Source organism: Sparus aurata, chromosome 7 (assembly GCF_900880675.1).
Source record: "Sparus aurata chromosome 7, fSpaAur1.1, whole genome shotgun sequence".
Taxonomy (NCBI): Eukaryota; Metazoa; Chordata; class Actinopteri; order Spariformes; family Sparidae; genus Sparus; species Sparus aurata.
This window is the reverse complement of record NC_044193.1, coordinates 5,657,471-5,670,257: the sequence shown is the minus strand read 5'-3', so window position 1 is coordinate 5,670,257 and position 12,787 is coordinate 5,657,471. Positions and strand designations below refer to the sequence as shown.

Below are 12,787 nucleotides of genomic sequence, written 5' to 3'. Positions count from 1 at the left end.
TCAGTCCTTGTGTCCACATTACGAGAGATTATTTATTGAAAATGATATCGAAGATTTATTGGGATTTCTGATTTTGTGGCCCAGTTCATCATTTACGAAGTTCTTTTTGAGCAGATTTTAAAATATCAAGACGTATATTGTGAATTGCCATATTGCCTAGAAAATGGCCGTATTATTTTAAGGCCATATTGCCCAGCCCCACTAGGTTGTTGAATACAATTTTAAAAAGTCAGGAAGTTGCTGAAGCACCATGGTTTGAAAAACTGTTGTGTTTTTTGGTCCTCTGCAAGTGGACCTGTTATTTATGTGATGTAAGACCTACAGTATTATGAAAAAACACATTTAAAATTTCAGGATAAATCCCTAAAATGTATTACAAGTCTACTACCGTACATCAAACAAGTTCCTAAAAGCAGCAGTCTCTCACAAGCAGTTTAAACCGTCAATATTCACAGATTTGAAAGCCTTTTTGTAAGTGAATCCTTATTTGGTCTTCCTCGTCCATTCTAATAGATATCATATTTATTTTGCAGTGGTGACTTGTAATCCCCCACATCTGGTGGTGAATGGGACTTTCAATCCAGTCAAAGATGTCTATAAATATGGAGACCGTGTTCAGTACAGTTGTAATACAAATTTTAGACTCAGTGGATCAAACTCAGCTTCATGTTCAGATGATGGAACATTTAAGCCTGGTCCTCCAACATGCACCAGTAAGTGCTTTTAATTTTCCGCATGTTTTCTTCCGAAATCGGGAAGCTTCTTTAATATATCATCTCACAACGTCTTCTTCGTCCATTCTAATAGATGTCATATTTATTTTGCAGTGATAATTTGTAATCCCCCACCTCCGGGCGCAAATAGGATTATCAGTCCAGTCAAAGAAGTCTATAAATATAAAGACGTTGTACAGTACACTTGTCCAAAAGGTTTTAAACTCAGTGGATCAAACTCCGCTTCATGTTCAGATGATGGAACATTTAAGCCTGCTCCTCCAACATGTACCAGTAAGTGCTTTTAATTTTCAGCATGTTTTCTCCCAAAGTCAAGAAGTTTCTCTTGCACCAGTGTTCCATTATCTGTTGCTCTCACTCAAATCATACTTTGTTATGAAATTATTATAGTAACAAAAAACAAACAAAACAATATATACTTGTATTTACAGATAAATTAATTAAATGAATAAGCCTTCTACTACAAGTTCCTCAATAGAAACAATAATCCACAACCAGTTTGAAGGCCTTTGCACACCTTTTGTTTTTTGTTTGCATTTGCTGCATGTTTTCAAAATGAATACTACCTCATGTTGTATCAGTCATGTTTACGCACTGAGCCTGAAATATAGACCTCTGAACCGTAGACATACTCCCAGAGGCTGTTCGGGATCAACTGGCACACAGAAATTACTGGATTTGTCATTAATGTGTGGTTCCAGTACAGCTAGCAGTGTATCAAACTGGACCGCTGACATCCTAAAATATACCTGGAAGTGATATCAGCAGGTGAACTTCTCCTGGCTCCTGTTCTGTTTTGAGGATTAGGTGGACCCACAATTTTCTTTAGTTTTTCAGTAAGTGAGAGGACCACAACATCATCTTCAGTTATAGCTAATTATTGCAACTCGGAGTAGAAAACTCATCAGACTTATTGTGCAAGGTTTCTGTGCGTAATGTTTTTTTCCTTGAATGAAATTAACACACACTTGGTGTGCAAAGGCCTTAAACAGCGTTTTTTTCTGATTTTGAACCCCCAACGTAAATACCATCTCACAACGTGTTCTTCGTCCATGTCATATTTATTTTGCAGTGATGACTTGTAATCGTCCCCTTCCATTGGAGCATGGTTCTTTCAGTCCAGTCAAAGCTTCCTATACATATAAAGACGTTGTACAGTACAGTTGTCAAACAGGTTTTAAACTCAGTGGAACAAACTCAGTTTCATGTTCAGATGATGGAACATTTAAGCCTGAACCCCCAACATGTACCAGTAAGTGTTTTTTTTCTTTCTCCGCCCCCAAACCTTTCTCAACAACTTTCTGCGCTGTGAATAATAACTCTTTTGTACTCTTAAAAAAGGTTATTTTGGATGATTGTAGTTTTTGCGATTTTAAAGTTTCTTTGCTTGCATTAGTTCAATATGAAGCTGCTGATTTTGTAAATGCTGACTGCTGAAATTAGAAAAATAATAATAATGGGATTATCCTGAATTTTTAAGTGTGAAAAGTCTTCTGTCTCTATCCTCCTGACAAATACATTTCACAGACTATTAATAGTGCTTTCAAAATAAAGAAGGTTTTAAGTTACATCAATGGTCAAAGTTGGGGATTTAGAGGGTAACTCGGACAATAAAGTGTGTTTAAAGGTCATGGGGGGATTTAACTGCGGAAGTGGAAAAAGTAGCAAGGAGCCTTTTTTTAGAAACCAGAGGAAGCCACTTGTAATGTGATTGATTTCTATCCACGCAGCTTCAGCCAGAGTCACTGCAGTCAGCTTAAATGCAGCTTCCTCTGGACTCACAAAAGGCTTCATCTACTTTTTTCACATATACAGTAGTACTCCCAGAGATGTATAAACACACTTTAATGTGTAAAATTGGTGGGGTTACCCTTCAGTACCGTACCATACCTTTCAGACAAGACGTGTTGTGTAATATCTTAGAATTTTCATTAAATGTTTTTGTTCATGGGTTCCATATGAGCCATGTGCTTCCCACATGATACTGGAAGAACACACTGGATCTCTCTGTGTGACGTAACTACATCTCTGATGGCAGTAACACTGTCCTCATTACCCTTTTGTTTGTTTCTTTTCACAGAATTCATCCCCCCACCTCAACCAGGTAGAGTCCATTTTAATGCTACAGAACTATCTGAAGCCATACAGTGTGTTCACTCAACACTAGATTTTCCAGAATACAATACTATTCTACCGCAGTATAAAGCTATCAGGATAGTGTCATGATATAAAATTACCTAAACCTGAATGGGGGAATATTACACAAGTTGCTTTCTTCACTTTGAAATGATTGCAGTTTTTTTGCTTTACTCGCTGATGTGGGTTTGTTTGAGCACAATCAATATATTCTGAATTGTATTGATTTCCATTTACTTTTTTTTTTCGTCTGCAGACATTTATTGTGAAGTGCCTCACGTTGAACATGGATACCTGGTTCATGATGATCGACCCCTTTACAGACCCAATGATAAGGTCACGTTCAAGTGCCGATCGTTCTATGACATGGAAGGGGACTCTACCCTGACATGTCAGGCCGATGGACAGTGGTCACCTCCTCCCCCAAAATGTAAGTTTGGCCTTTATCTGAATATCAGTCTCAATCTGTTATGTTTGAACATGAGCAAAACACACTGTCATGCTAATTACAGAATATTCTGTAAGTGCAGCTAATTGTAGTTTCTCTTTTTGGTTAAGATTAGAATTTTGTGTTTATTTTATTACTTTTTTTTAAATTTCTTTTGCTAGGAGGTTTTAATAAAGTTTTAAGTAGAATGGCACTCAAAAGAGCACATACCTCCGCCAAGGCCCCTTATCCTACATCAAACTCTATAGCCTTGTATCGCTCTGAATTGACTGCTTAATTTAAGATCACCAGAAACATTTAAAAAAAGAAAAGAAAAAGTTTAACACATACGGAAAATGTTAAATTTACTGAAGGTGTCTGTAACCAGCAGATGAGAATTATGGCTTCATCAAACCCAGTGTATGACACAATTCTGTCCTTATTGTTTTTTAAACAGGCGCATATAGTCATGGAAAAGTTGCAGGTGTGGTTGTGGGAGGTAAGTTACAACTTGAAAAGTAGAGCATGAATGTAAATAAATGATGTTGACCCAAATGAAATGATGATGGCCTCAGAAGAACAGCATGGTTATATCACAGTAGACTATGGAGGACTTCTGAGGACATCATGTTTTTATTTGGGTTGACAAAAGGGAACTAAGTGACACATTCAGTCATTCGAGCATATTCATGTGGTGATTGCTCAATGTGCCACTTTGTCACCTAACTGTGCATGGCTCAACAGTAACTTTTAAAAGTTGTTGCAAGGCTGGCAACCAGGCATCAGCTTTTTGTAGGCTAAACTGAAAATGTTTTTAGTCACTGAATAATTTGAGTAATTTAGACACTTCAAAGTTATACATTGGCTGAATGCATAGAAATGTTTAAAAGCTTTATCGCAGTATAAAAATGACTTGTACGTTGAATCTGGTGTGTTAATGTGTTCACCTTCTTTTCCTGCTGGGCCTGTACAAAATTCCAGTAGTGCATCTGTTGTCATGTTCTCCATATGTCCTGCAAAAAATGAATTCAGCAAGCCACTGATTCAGATCAAAGATTTGTGAAGAGATGAGTTGAAACTAACAAGACAAGCCTGTTTCATTTCCATAGCAAAGACTCTCCACTTATATTCTGACTGCTACTTCTGTTACTTTTCAGACTTTTTTGTTTTTTATCAGTGAATGCAGTTTGTACCTTTTTAGAGTATGTATGAGCAAAGTGAATTACTTTGCACAGTTGCATTTCTAGTAATGATGAAAGGGCGAAAACAAAAAGTGTCCGAAGTTTGATTATGTGGTCAAGAGAGCTAGCGGCAAAGAGAGACACTGAATGTAAGCAGTCCTGATTGGCTGTTGAAACCGGTGTCTTGTCTTAGTTCAGAGATCTGATGTGCTGCCTGCTTGTCAAGTCACAAGCTGGTTTAAAACCTGAGCTCAAATTCTTGTTGTGGCTGCTATTATTTAAATATCATAAATGCAACATATATAGAAAATGTATTTATTTTAGGGTGCACGTCTTGCTGTTTACCAGTTGCCAAAATGGTTGCTAAAAAAGGCATGAATTGTTTGCCAATGTCACCTAGTAACCATTACTGTTGAGCCATGCTATGCGTTGTGTTTTGTAATATCCACCATTGTAAGATTTCACTGACTAATGCTAACAGTTAAGTTTAAAAAAGAAAAGCTTTGTAAGATTACTAATGAAACCTTTTTCATGTCAGAATGATGTCAGCCATTTACCCACTGCTACATTATTATTTTGTCTTTATCAAAGTTTGGAGTGAACATGAACAAGCACAGACACACATTAGGTCTAAGGGATGCAGTTCACCAGTTCACCTCGTTAACTCCCTGCTGTATTAAGATATAATAACCGTGTCTTCCAATAATTGTTCAATTTATCAATACAAAGATTCAGGGAGAAAGTCAACCTTGCCATGCCATATATTTCATTCACTATCCCGACCCACCCTGATCTTGTTGGGGTTCTTTAATAATACATATTCTGGTAATGGCTTGACAACAGCTGTAAGCAGTGTTTGAAGAAGGTATTTGTCACGTTGGCTAAGTTACGATGGATTTGAATCATCATCATCTTAAACATCTTTTCTTTTTTCCTAGTCATAGTGTTGGTGGTAGCAGGAGCTGCTGGTGCTGCCATTTACAAAAAGAAAAAAAAACAACGGTAATATGTTTCAATGTCTCATTCAACTTTGCAGACTGACCCTTTGAATGGCTTTAACAATTAATGGCAGTGACAGTGCTTGATCCTTGTCATGGCTTCTCTAACCTTTTTATTTTCTTATGTCTGTGCTTTGTGTTTAGTTTGTATGTTCATACTGTGAACCAGTATGGACATACCGAATCAGACTTGCGTGAGCATGCGCACTCGAGACTTCCGCCAACCGAGCTAACTTCCGGTTTAGCGCTGAGCTAATTTCGATGGGCAAAAAAAATCTTCTAGAATCCCCAAATTTTATTGGACCGAATTGGCCAAATTCTGACAGTAAACGGGTAATTTCACGGGGTTGTGAGGCTTCTATCACCATTTTACAGACGCGTCTTTCACAGTGTACCTTTTGGGGAAAGTCCCCAGTGCGTCACAGGATGATGTCTCTTTGTAGTGGCTTAATCTCGATGATGAGGCCAGACGTCTTCTTTGCAGGGGAAGTTATGGTCAAGCCAAAGGCGTTAAATAGTCCTCCTCCTCTTTTTTTGTTGGCTTTACCGGCGAAATAAAAATCACACCGCCATTCACTATATTGGAGTATTAAACATTGTGCTATTTAGTGATGGGTGCGCTGTCCGGAGTGAGTGAGAATGGGACGTGCAGCTCCAAAAATAGAAAATCAATATGTGGCGGCCAATGTTGATATTGTGGCGGACTGCCACAAATAAATTAATGTGTGGGAAACACTGTGTGAAAGATGTCTGTCTGTCTCTGTGTTGCATGTTGAAGTTTTGTGCACTTGTAAGGCTTTTCAATAAGGGTTTTTTCTCCACTTAAACACTCTCCTACACAGAACTGTATGTCACTCAGTCGAAAAAGCACGACACAAGTGCTGTATGGTGGCTTTAATGAAGCGTTGACACACATTCAAATGTGGAGGTCAACGAAATGCAGCATGAGGTGCATTGGTTGCGTTTATCATCTTCTTTTCTGTAGATTTGACACATTTGCATTGGCGAATGTGTCACATGTACTCCTAAGGTCGAGTCTAAAGGATGAGCGAAACAACTGGCAACAGATTATTACTGTTATTATTACCAGCCTGAGATGTACGGGCAGCGCTTGTTGCGGCGTCAGCTGTAATGTTGTGGTGATAAGTGAGCTGAGCTTGATGACAAAGTTTTTAACTTACCAGTTGATCTACGTCATTCCAACCCTCACCCGTGGTCATGGGCTCTGGGTAGTGACAGAAAGAATGAGGTTGAGGGTATGAACAGCCTAAAAGGGTTTTTTCGATCGCCTGAGAGAATCCAGCTGAGGTGGGTGAAGCATCTTATTAGAATGCCTCTCTTTGAAGGTTTTCCGGCCTCGACCAATGGGGGGGAGACCCTGGGTCGACACAGAACTCATCTCTGGAAAACATTGACACATCTGGAAAGCCCCTTTTACCCTTCAGCCAACACGACCCAGCCCCCGGATAGGTGGCAGAAGATTGATGGATGGATTATTTATTTATTTATTTATTTATTATTGACAGATTAAGATTACTCACTAAACATTTTCATGTAGTTTACAGAAGGCACACATATTTTTAGAATTTCCCTGAAAGTGATTAAGAAAGTGTGGTCCTGGTTCTTTTAGCTTTTAACACTGGCTGATTTTATCTCCGTAAAATAGGAAGTGGTTGCTGGTCAGTTTTCTCGACATGTTTCTTAGGAAACGCCTCTTTTTTCCTGTTGGGGTAGAGTTGGTTTTGTGTAATGCAGAACTGGCTGTATAGGAGAGTGTCTAAAAAAACAAACAAACAAGATTGTCACACCAGCTCTAAAAAAGTTGTCAAACTAGATATGCATCAAAGTTTCACCACTTTCAAATGGCTGCTGAATCGGCCACAAACGTTGCCAAAAAGATAATGAAATCTGATAAAACTGAGACAACAAAACATTTGGTGGTATGGCATGTTTCCTTCTGCTGAAGAGGTGTGTTCTTCACATTTAAATTAAAGATAAAAAAATGTGAAGAATGCTCTGAAGATTGCTTCATCGCTTGGTTTTTAATGGCAGTATTTTTATTTTTGTTGGGTGCGTGTCTGTATGTGAGGTATTCTTTGTAGCTCGGTGTTTGATAGATTAGGGTGTTTCGCTCGCTCCTTGTCTGCCTGCTCGTACATACACAGTAATGTTGATCAGTCACTTCTGCATTACAGCTTTCGGAAGAACAATAATGGGAATAGCACAAACGACAAAGGTGGAAAATCTGTCGGGGTAAGAAGATGGACCACCACATGCATCCGAACTATTTAATGCCAAATGAACAAATAAGGATGTGATGAGCAGAAATCCATCCGTCCATCCTCTATAACCCATTATCGTTTGCAGGACGCCGTCGGGCTGATGGAAACCCCAACTGGCAATGGTCAAACCACTGAAGACAAGCTGCCAGTTGGGAGCGCGAACGAAGTGTGACAATGTGGGCAGAAGCTTTTATAGTTTTTCATACTGTATCTGAATGATTTATTATATTTATTTTTTTCTTCCTGCTTCCACATAGTCCTGTGCTTCTAACTCTCCTAACTTTTAAGAGATTAATTTCCTCTTTTATGGGGCTGGACACGTTTTTACAAATTGTCTAAGAAATGTCTCCTTTTTAAATTTTGTTTCTTCTGTTCTCCTGTAGAAAGCGTGGCCATGCTGTCCTCCCAAAACAATTGGCTGTCAAAGCGACCAGATGAGAAGAGGAATGTCGCTGGTCTCGTTGAATGTTTTCGTGCCGTCCATGTGCATGTAATGGCACCGGCCTATAGCATTTCCTGAGAGTGTTTTTTCTGAACCCCAATCTGAGATTCATATTCCTCAGAAAAATTGAGCGCAATCCTTCACTTATGCTTTAATGGCTCCTCTGAGGAGTTGACTGTCATGTTCATTTTTGATTGACCACTCATTACTCCTTTTCAGTAGTTCGTTGATAATTGGCTTCACAACTGTTTTTCTATTCTGTAATTATGAAGGAATGAGGGTTAGGCCATGTTATTTAATGTTAAACTTGACTTGCACTAAAGCCCGGGGCACGGCTCCGCTCATCAATTACACCAATGGCTTATAATAAGCGAATAAAGAATACTTGTATGGTTCACCTTAAATACAGCTGGTTCCCATCTTACCAACCAGTCCTGTAGATTCAGCCTTCACCATGACCGAGATGACAGTGGGATCTGTGAAACAGTCCCTCATTTAGTGCCTGAACATATAAGATATGTTCCGTATGCCTTAACGCAGACGAGCCAGTGTTGTGGCTCGTCTTGTGTCTTGTGATTTGTGTGTTTGCCTGTGTATTGCATAAATGTCAGCCTTGTTGATGGGTTTAGTTAATTAAGGCTTGATTGAGGGCCTACCTGAGCTTCCTGTTTAATGTGTAAATAATTAGTTTGTTGTTTCATGTTGACACATTTGTGCCCTGTAACTTCACCTGATTAAGAGAATCAGCTTTTGATCACAAAGTGATGATTTGTTATGTTGATGCCTCTTTTCTGATTGTCAGTTTCAGTTAAGTAACAGAAGAAGAGCAGAAATACTTTGAGTATTGTGACACATTGGTGTCTTTTGTTACATAAAGATGTATACACTGTCATCACTGAAAATGTTTGCCTGCGCCTCGCTAATCTTTATTTATTGAACTCAAGAGTGTGAGAAGAAAGCAAATGTTACTCTTTTTATATTGGTTTGAAGCTGCTTTTTATGTCTGTACTTATTTTGATTCAACTGATGAAATAAAACAGTAACAAAAGACACACCACTGTGTACACAATCAACTCTTCACGTACGTCAATAAACGTTACACGTAAAATATGTTCACAGTCTTTGCTTATCATGACTGCATCTTGTGTGACCCGAGTGTAGAAATGGATTAATGGAGCTTAACATTCCAGACAACTAGTCAAAATACTTGCTTTGAATTTATTAGTTTTTTTTGTCATCATAAATATCATCCTAACAGTTCAAATAAGAGGTTGAATGTATGTTTGTTGAAAGAATGTACATGAATTTCAGAATATCTTACATTAATGGCACCTGTTTGTATTTATTACATCTAGAAATGATTCTGTATGTTCAGATGAAGGGAGTTAACAGAGATAAAGAACAGACAGACGGTTGTTTGTTTGTTTTAATATTCAAACATGAAAGATGAGCATAAATCAACTTGTATAATACAGCAGTAACGGAATCATTTTTTTAAATTATGGAGTCAAAAAAACAAACAAACATATACTTTAAAGCCTATAAATGCTAGAAATTAAACTTTAGATTTTCGGATTTGATTTATGAGTTTTGTTTTTCCAGCTCAAAGTCGCAATCGCCCCAAATATTTCAGACAAGCTATAATCAAATAAAACATTTAGAAAATGAACTGCACAGCTTCTTCATTTTAAATACAAACTCCACTAACATTTCCTTTTATCACAGCGCCACCTGGTGGACTTCACCGTGACTAGAAAACTGCAATTGATCCCTTGATCAAGTTGTCAGATGGACATCTAGTGGTGGGAGTGTTACAGTACAATACCACAGAAATTCATCACTTAGTATTTGGGAGTATTTCTGCGAGGCCCACTTATGATATCTGACACTATTTTATCAGCTTTCACGTCTCCATTAAAGACTAAAAGAATGAATACGCTCAGGTTTTGTTCTGTGTTGTTGATGTTTAAACAGGAGTAGAGTGATCTGTGGGGTGGGAAAGTTGTCCGTTTCCACTTTTAGTAAAAGATCTGAAAACATCTTCCTCCGCTGCAAACATCAATCGAGATATCAATGAGAGATGCAGGTTGGATAGAGAAGTCGGAACAACATGAAAAGAATCCACCGCAGTCAGTCCAGTCGGTGAAATAAAGAGAGCGGCTCAGTTGCGAAGAACTCCGCCGGGTACGATGAGATCTGTCCTTCACTGTAACCGATTTCAAATGGTGCTAGAAACAAAAGCAGACTCTGAACACCAAAAGAAATCGGTCAACCTTGGATTGAGGACAAAGAAGCTTGAGCTGTCCAAACGTCGCTGTAGATGGATGGAAGGTTTGCATCCCACTGAGCGCTGCTTCAGGGAGTGATACTCTGCAGGAGAAGCCGTCTCCGTCTTTCACCTTTACCTCTGGAATCCTCTGGTGGTACTTCATAGGTTGGCTGTTTGCTGGCCAGTGAAATACACTTCCCACCCCAAGAACACTGATTTCAAATGGTGCTAGATAGATGACAATACTCTAAGCCACCATCTGAAACCAGCTTCCAAGGGGGGCACTTCAGACTGAAGGCATCCTTCTGTGGTGCAAAACACACTGAATCTTAAAATAATAACAAAAAAGAACATTAATAACACAAAAAACAAGACAATTATACTGAATGTGGTACAACCAGCAAACATTTGACTATTGAAACAGGGAAGTTAGAGAGAACGTCATAAGCAGACTCACCTACCTTTTCATCTGCATATACTGTAATTATAAAGATTAATGTAGAAGTGAAGAAGGTTCTGATACGGCACTAGTCTGAGAGACCATTAGACTTTTGAGTCTGGAATGTTTTGATTTTTTGGAATTCATGTTTTCAGGGGGGAAATGTCTTCTGGAAGCAGATATTATAACAACTTATTACACGGCTCTTCTTGATGCTGTAGAATGCTCCGTTCACTATAATGGGCCTTCCCAACATTCGGCGGTCAATTATTTTCATATAATTTACCGTTGATGTGCATATTTGACTGCTGTCAAGGAAAGTGGCCTTTTGGCCTCGATTCACATATTTCGTAGCACTCTGCGCTCTACAATCTTTGCTCCGCAAGTAGTCCGGTCACTTATCACCGCAGCATATTTGCTCGCTAATCAATGTCAGCTGATCTGTAGTCTACTTCATATCGGAAAAAACGTACTCCTAGACCACTAGTATGGACGAGTTTCACATTAACGTCAATATTTTTGGAAAATACAGTGAGTAAATACTTACTTGGGAAGTGAACATTTCCTACTGCTGCAGATTCTATGGAAGCCCCGAGGAGCAAGTGAAGAAATGTATTAAATAAATTATTTCTGGGCAATATGTGAAACTGAGCAGATCTTTTTTGAAAAAAATAAAAAAATAAAAAAATCATGAGAATTTTTGTTTCATTTCCGGGAAAAAAAAGTTTTTCATGTGTCGGCTTCTTTTTCCAATTTTTCCAACATTTATTCATGTGAAAATCTTTAATAAAAATGTTTTTACATGAAAAATCTTCTTCTTTTGTGTGAAACGGATCGCCAAAAAAGTTTTGTCCGAATAATTTTTTTTTGTGAGGCTTATTTTTGGTGTCCGAGGGCCTGAAGTGCACCACTAGCAAGTCTTTTCTAAGACTTTCTCTTGCTGAAACTTTTGAAAAATTTAAAAAGAAAGAAAAAATATCCTCCTGATTTTTTCCTCACATCTTTAAACAAATGGAAAAAATAATTAAGAAATTATATTTTATGTCCTTCCGACTTTTTTTTCCTTTATTCACCAGTTCCAAGTCATAAACAGGAGATAAAGCGATTTTGATCAGACTTAAAAAATCGGTCACCAGAAAATTTCCTCACTTGCCCTTCAGGGCTTTTATAGGTTGGCGCCTACATTACTGACATCACTGGAGAAAATGTTATCAGATTACATGCAAAAAGCAAAAGCATTTAAGTACCTTTTCCCCCCCATGTTTATGTGTACTCCCAAAAAAACAATTTACTGTGTAACAATGGTGGACTTCCCCTTTAACAGTTAGTCTCTATTTTTCTCTTTTATTTAATGCCATTTACTCACATTAGACTGTCGGACTTTATTTTTGCAGTTTGGAAAGCTGACTTTAACATTCAGTACGCAACTTCTGCCACTAGGGGTCTCTCAATCAAAACTATTCAGATAAAACTGATTTGATGATGTCAGGAAGTAATGTGGCATCATGGGAGTTGCTGTCTTCATTTTCTGAACAACCACCATTGCTGGAGAAAATCCTTCTGATGCGACTCTGGGGTGAAACGTTCATGGACAAGGTTAATGTTCTCAGGTATTCCTCACACTGACTTCCTCTCTCTCGCTCTCTGATGCATCATCTGATGTTTCCCTGGAAGTTACAGCAACAGGCGACCAAACGAAAGGAAACATCGCCTTGAATTAAATCACGGCGTTCTTTAGATTTGAGCGCTGTTTGAAACATTTGGCATAATGTAAATACACAAATACATAAAATTTACATCAAAGGTCTGGTTCCTTTTGATACGTCTTAATGCGAGAAAGTATCATATTACGTATTTAAAGAAGATCTGTTAGAGGATG

The 12,787-nt window shown here is 38.3% G+C and overlaps 2 protein-coding genes across 9 annotated transcripts in view; both read left to right on the top strand.

Annotated features, from left to right (window-relative positions):
• Positions 1 to 6,744, top strand: part of LOC115584383 (C4b-binding protein alpha chain-like) — a 53,488-nt gene extending 46,744 nt beyond the window's left edge. The window contains exon 10 of the transcript XR_003984532.1: positions 6,405 to 6,744. The gene's annotated coding sequence lies outside the window, so the exon portion shown is untranslated. The remainder of the gene's footprint in view (positions 1 to 6,404) is intronic.
• The window catches only part of LOC115584381 (C4b-binding protein alpha chain-like), a 42,480-nt gene extending 33,168 nt beyond the window's left edge, over positions 1 to 9,312 (top strand). For 3 of the 8 annotated variants that reach the window (XM_030421761.1, XM_030421764.1, XM_030421760.1), the window contains 10 exons: positions 534 to 713; positions 828 to 1,007; positions 1,807 to 1,986; positions 2,815 to 2,838; positions 3,127 to 3,300; positions 3,755 to 3,796; positions 5,417 to 5,480; positions 7,672 to 7,729; positions 7,844 to 7,934; positions 8,142 to 9,312. In XM_030421761.1, coding sequence (XP_030277621.1) covers positions 534 to 713; positions 828 to 1,007; positions 1,807 to 1,986; positions 2,815 to 2,838; positions 3,127 to 3,300; positions 3,755 to 3,796; positions 5,417 to 5,480; positions 7,672 to 7,729; positions 7,844 to 7,930 — 989 coding nt within the window. In that variant the 3' untranslated portion in view covers positions 7,931 to 7,934; positions 8,142 to 9,312. The remainder of the gene's footprint in view (positions 1 to 533; positions 714 to 827; positions 1,008 to 1,806; positions 1,987 to 2,814; positions 2,839 to 3,126; positions 3,301 to 3,754; positions 3,797 to 5,416; positions 5,481 to 7,671; positions 7,730 to 7,843; positions 7,935 to 8,141) is intronic. The other 5 variants (XM_030421763.1, XM_030421767.1, XM_030421762.1 and 2 more) reach the window with 5 other exon arrangements.
• Positions 9,313 to 12,787: the final 3,475 nt, after the last annotated feature.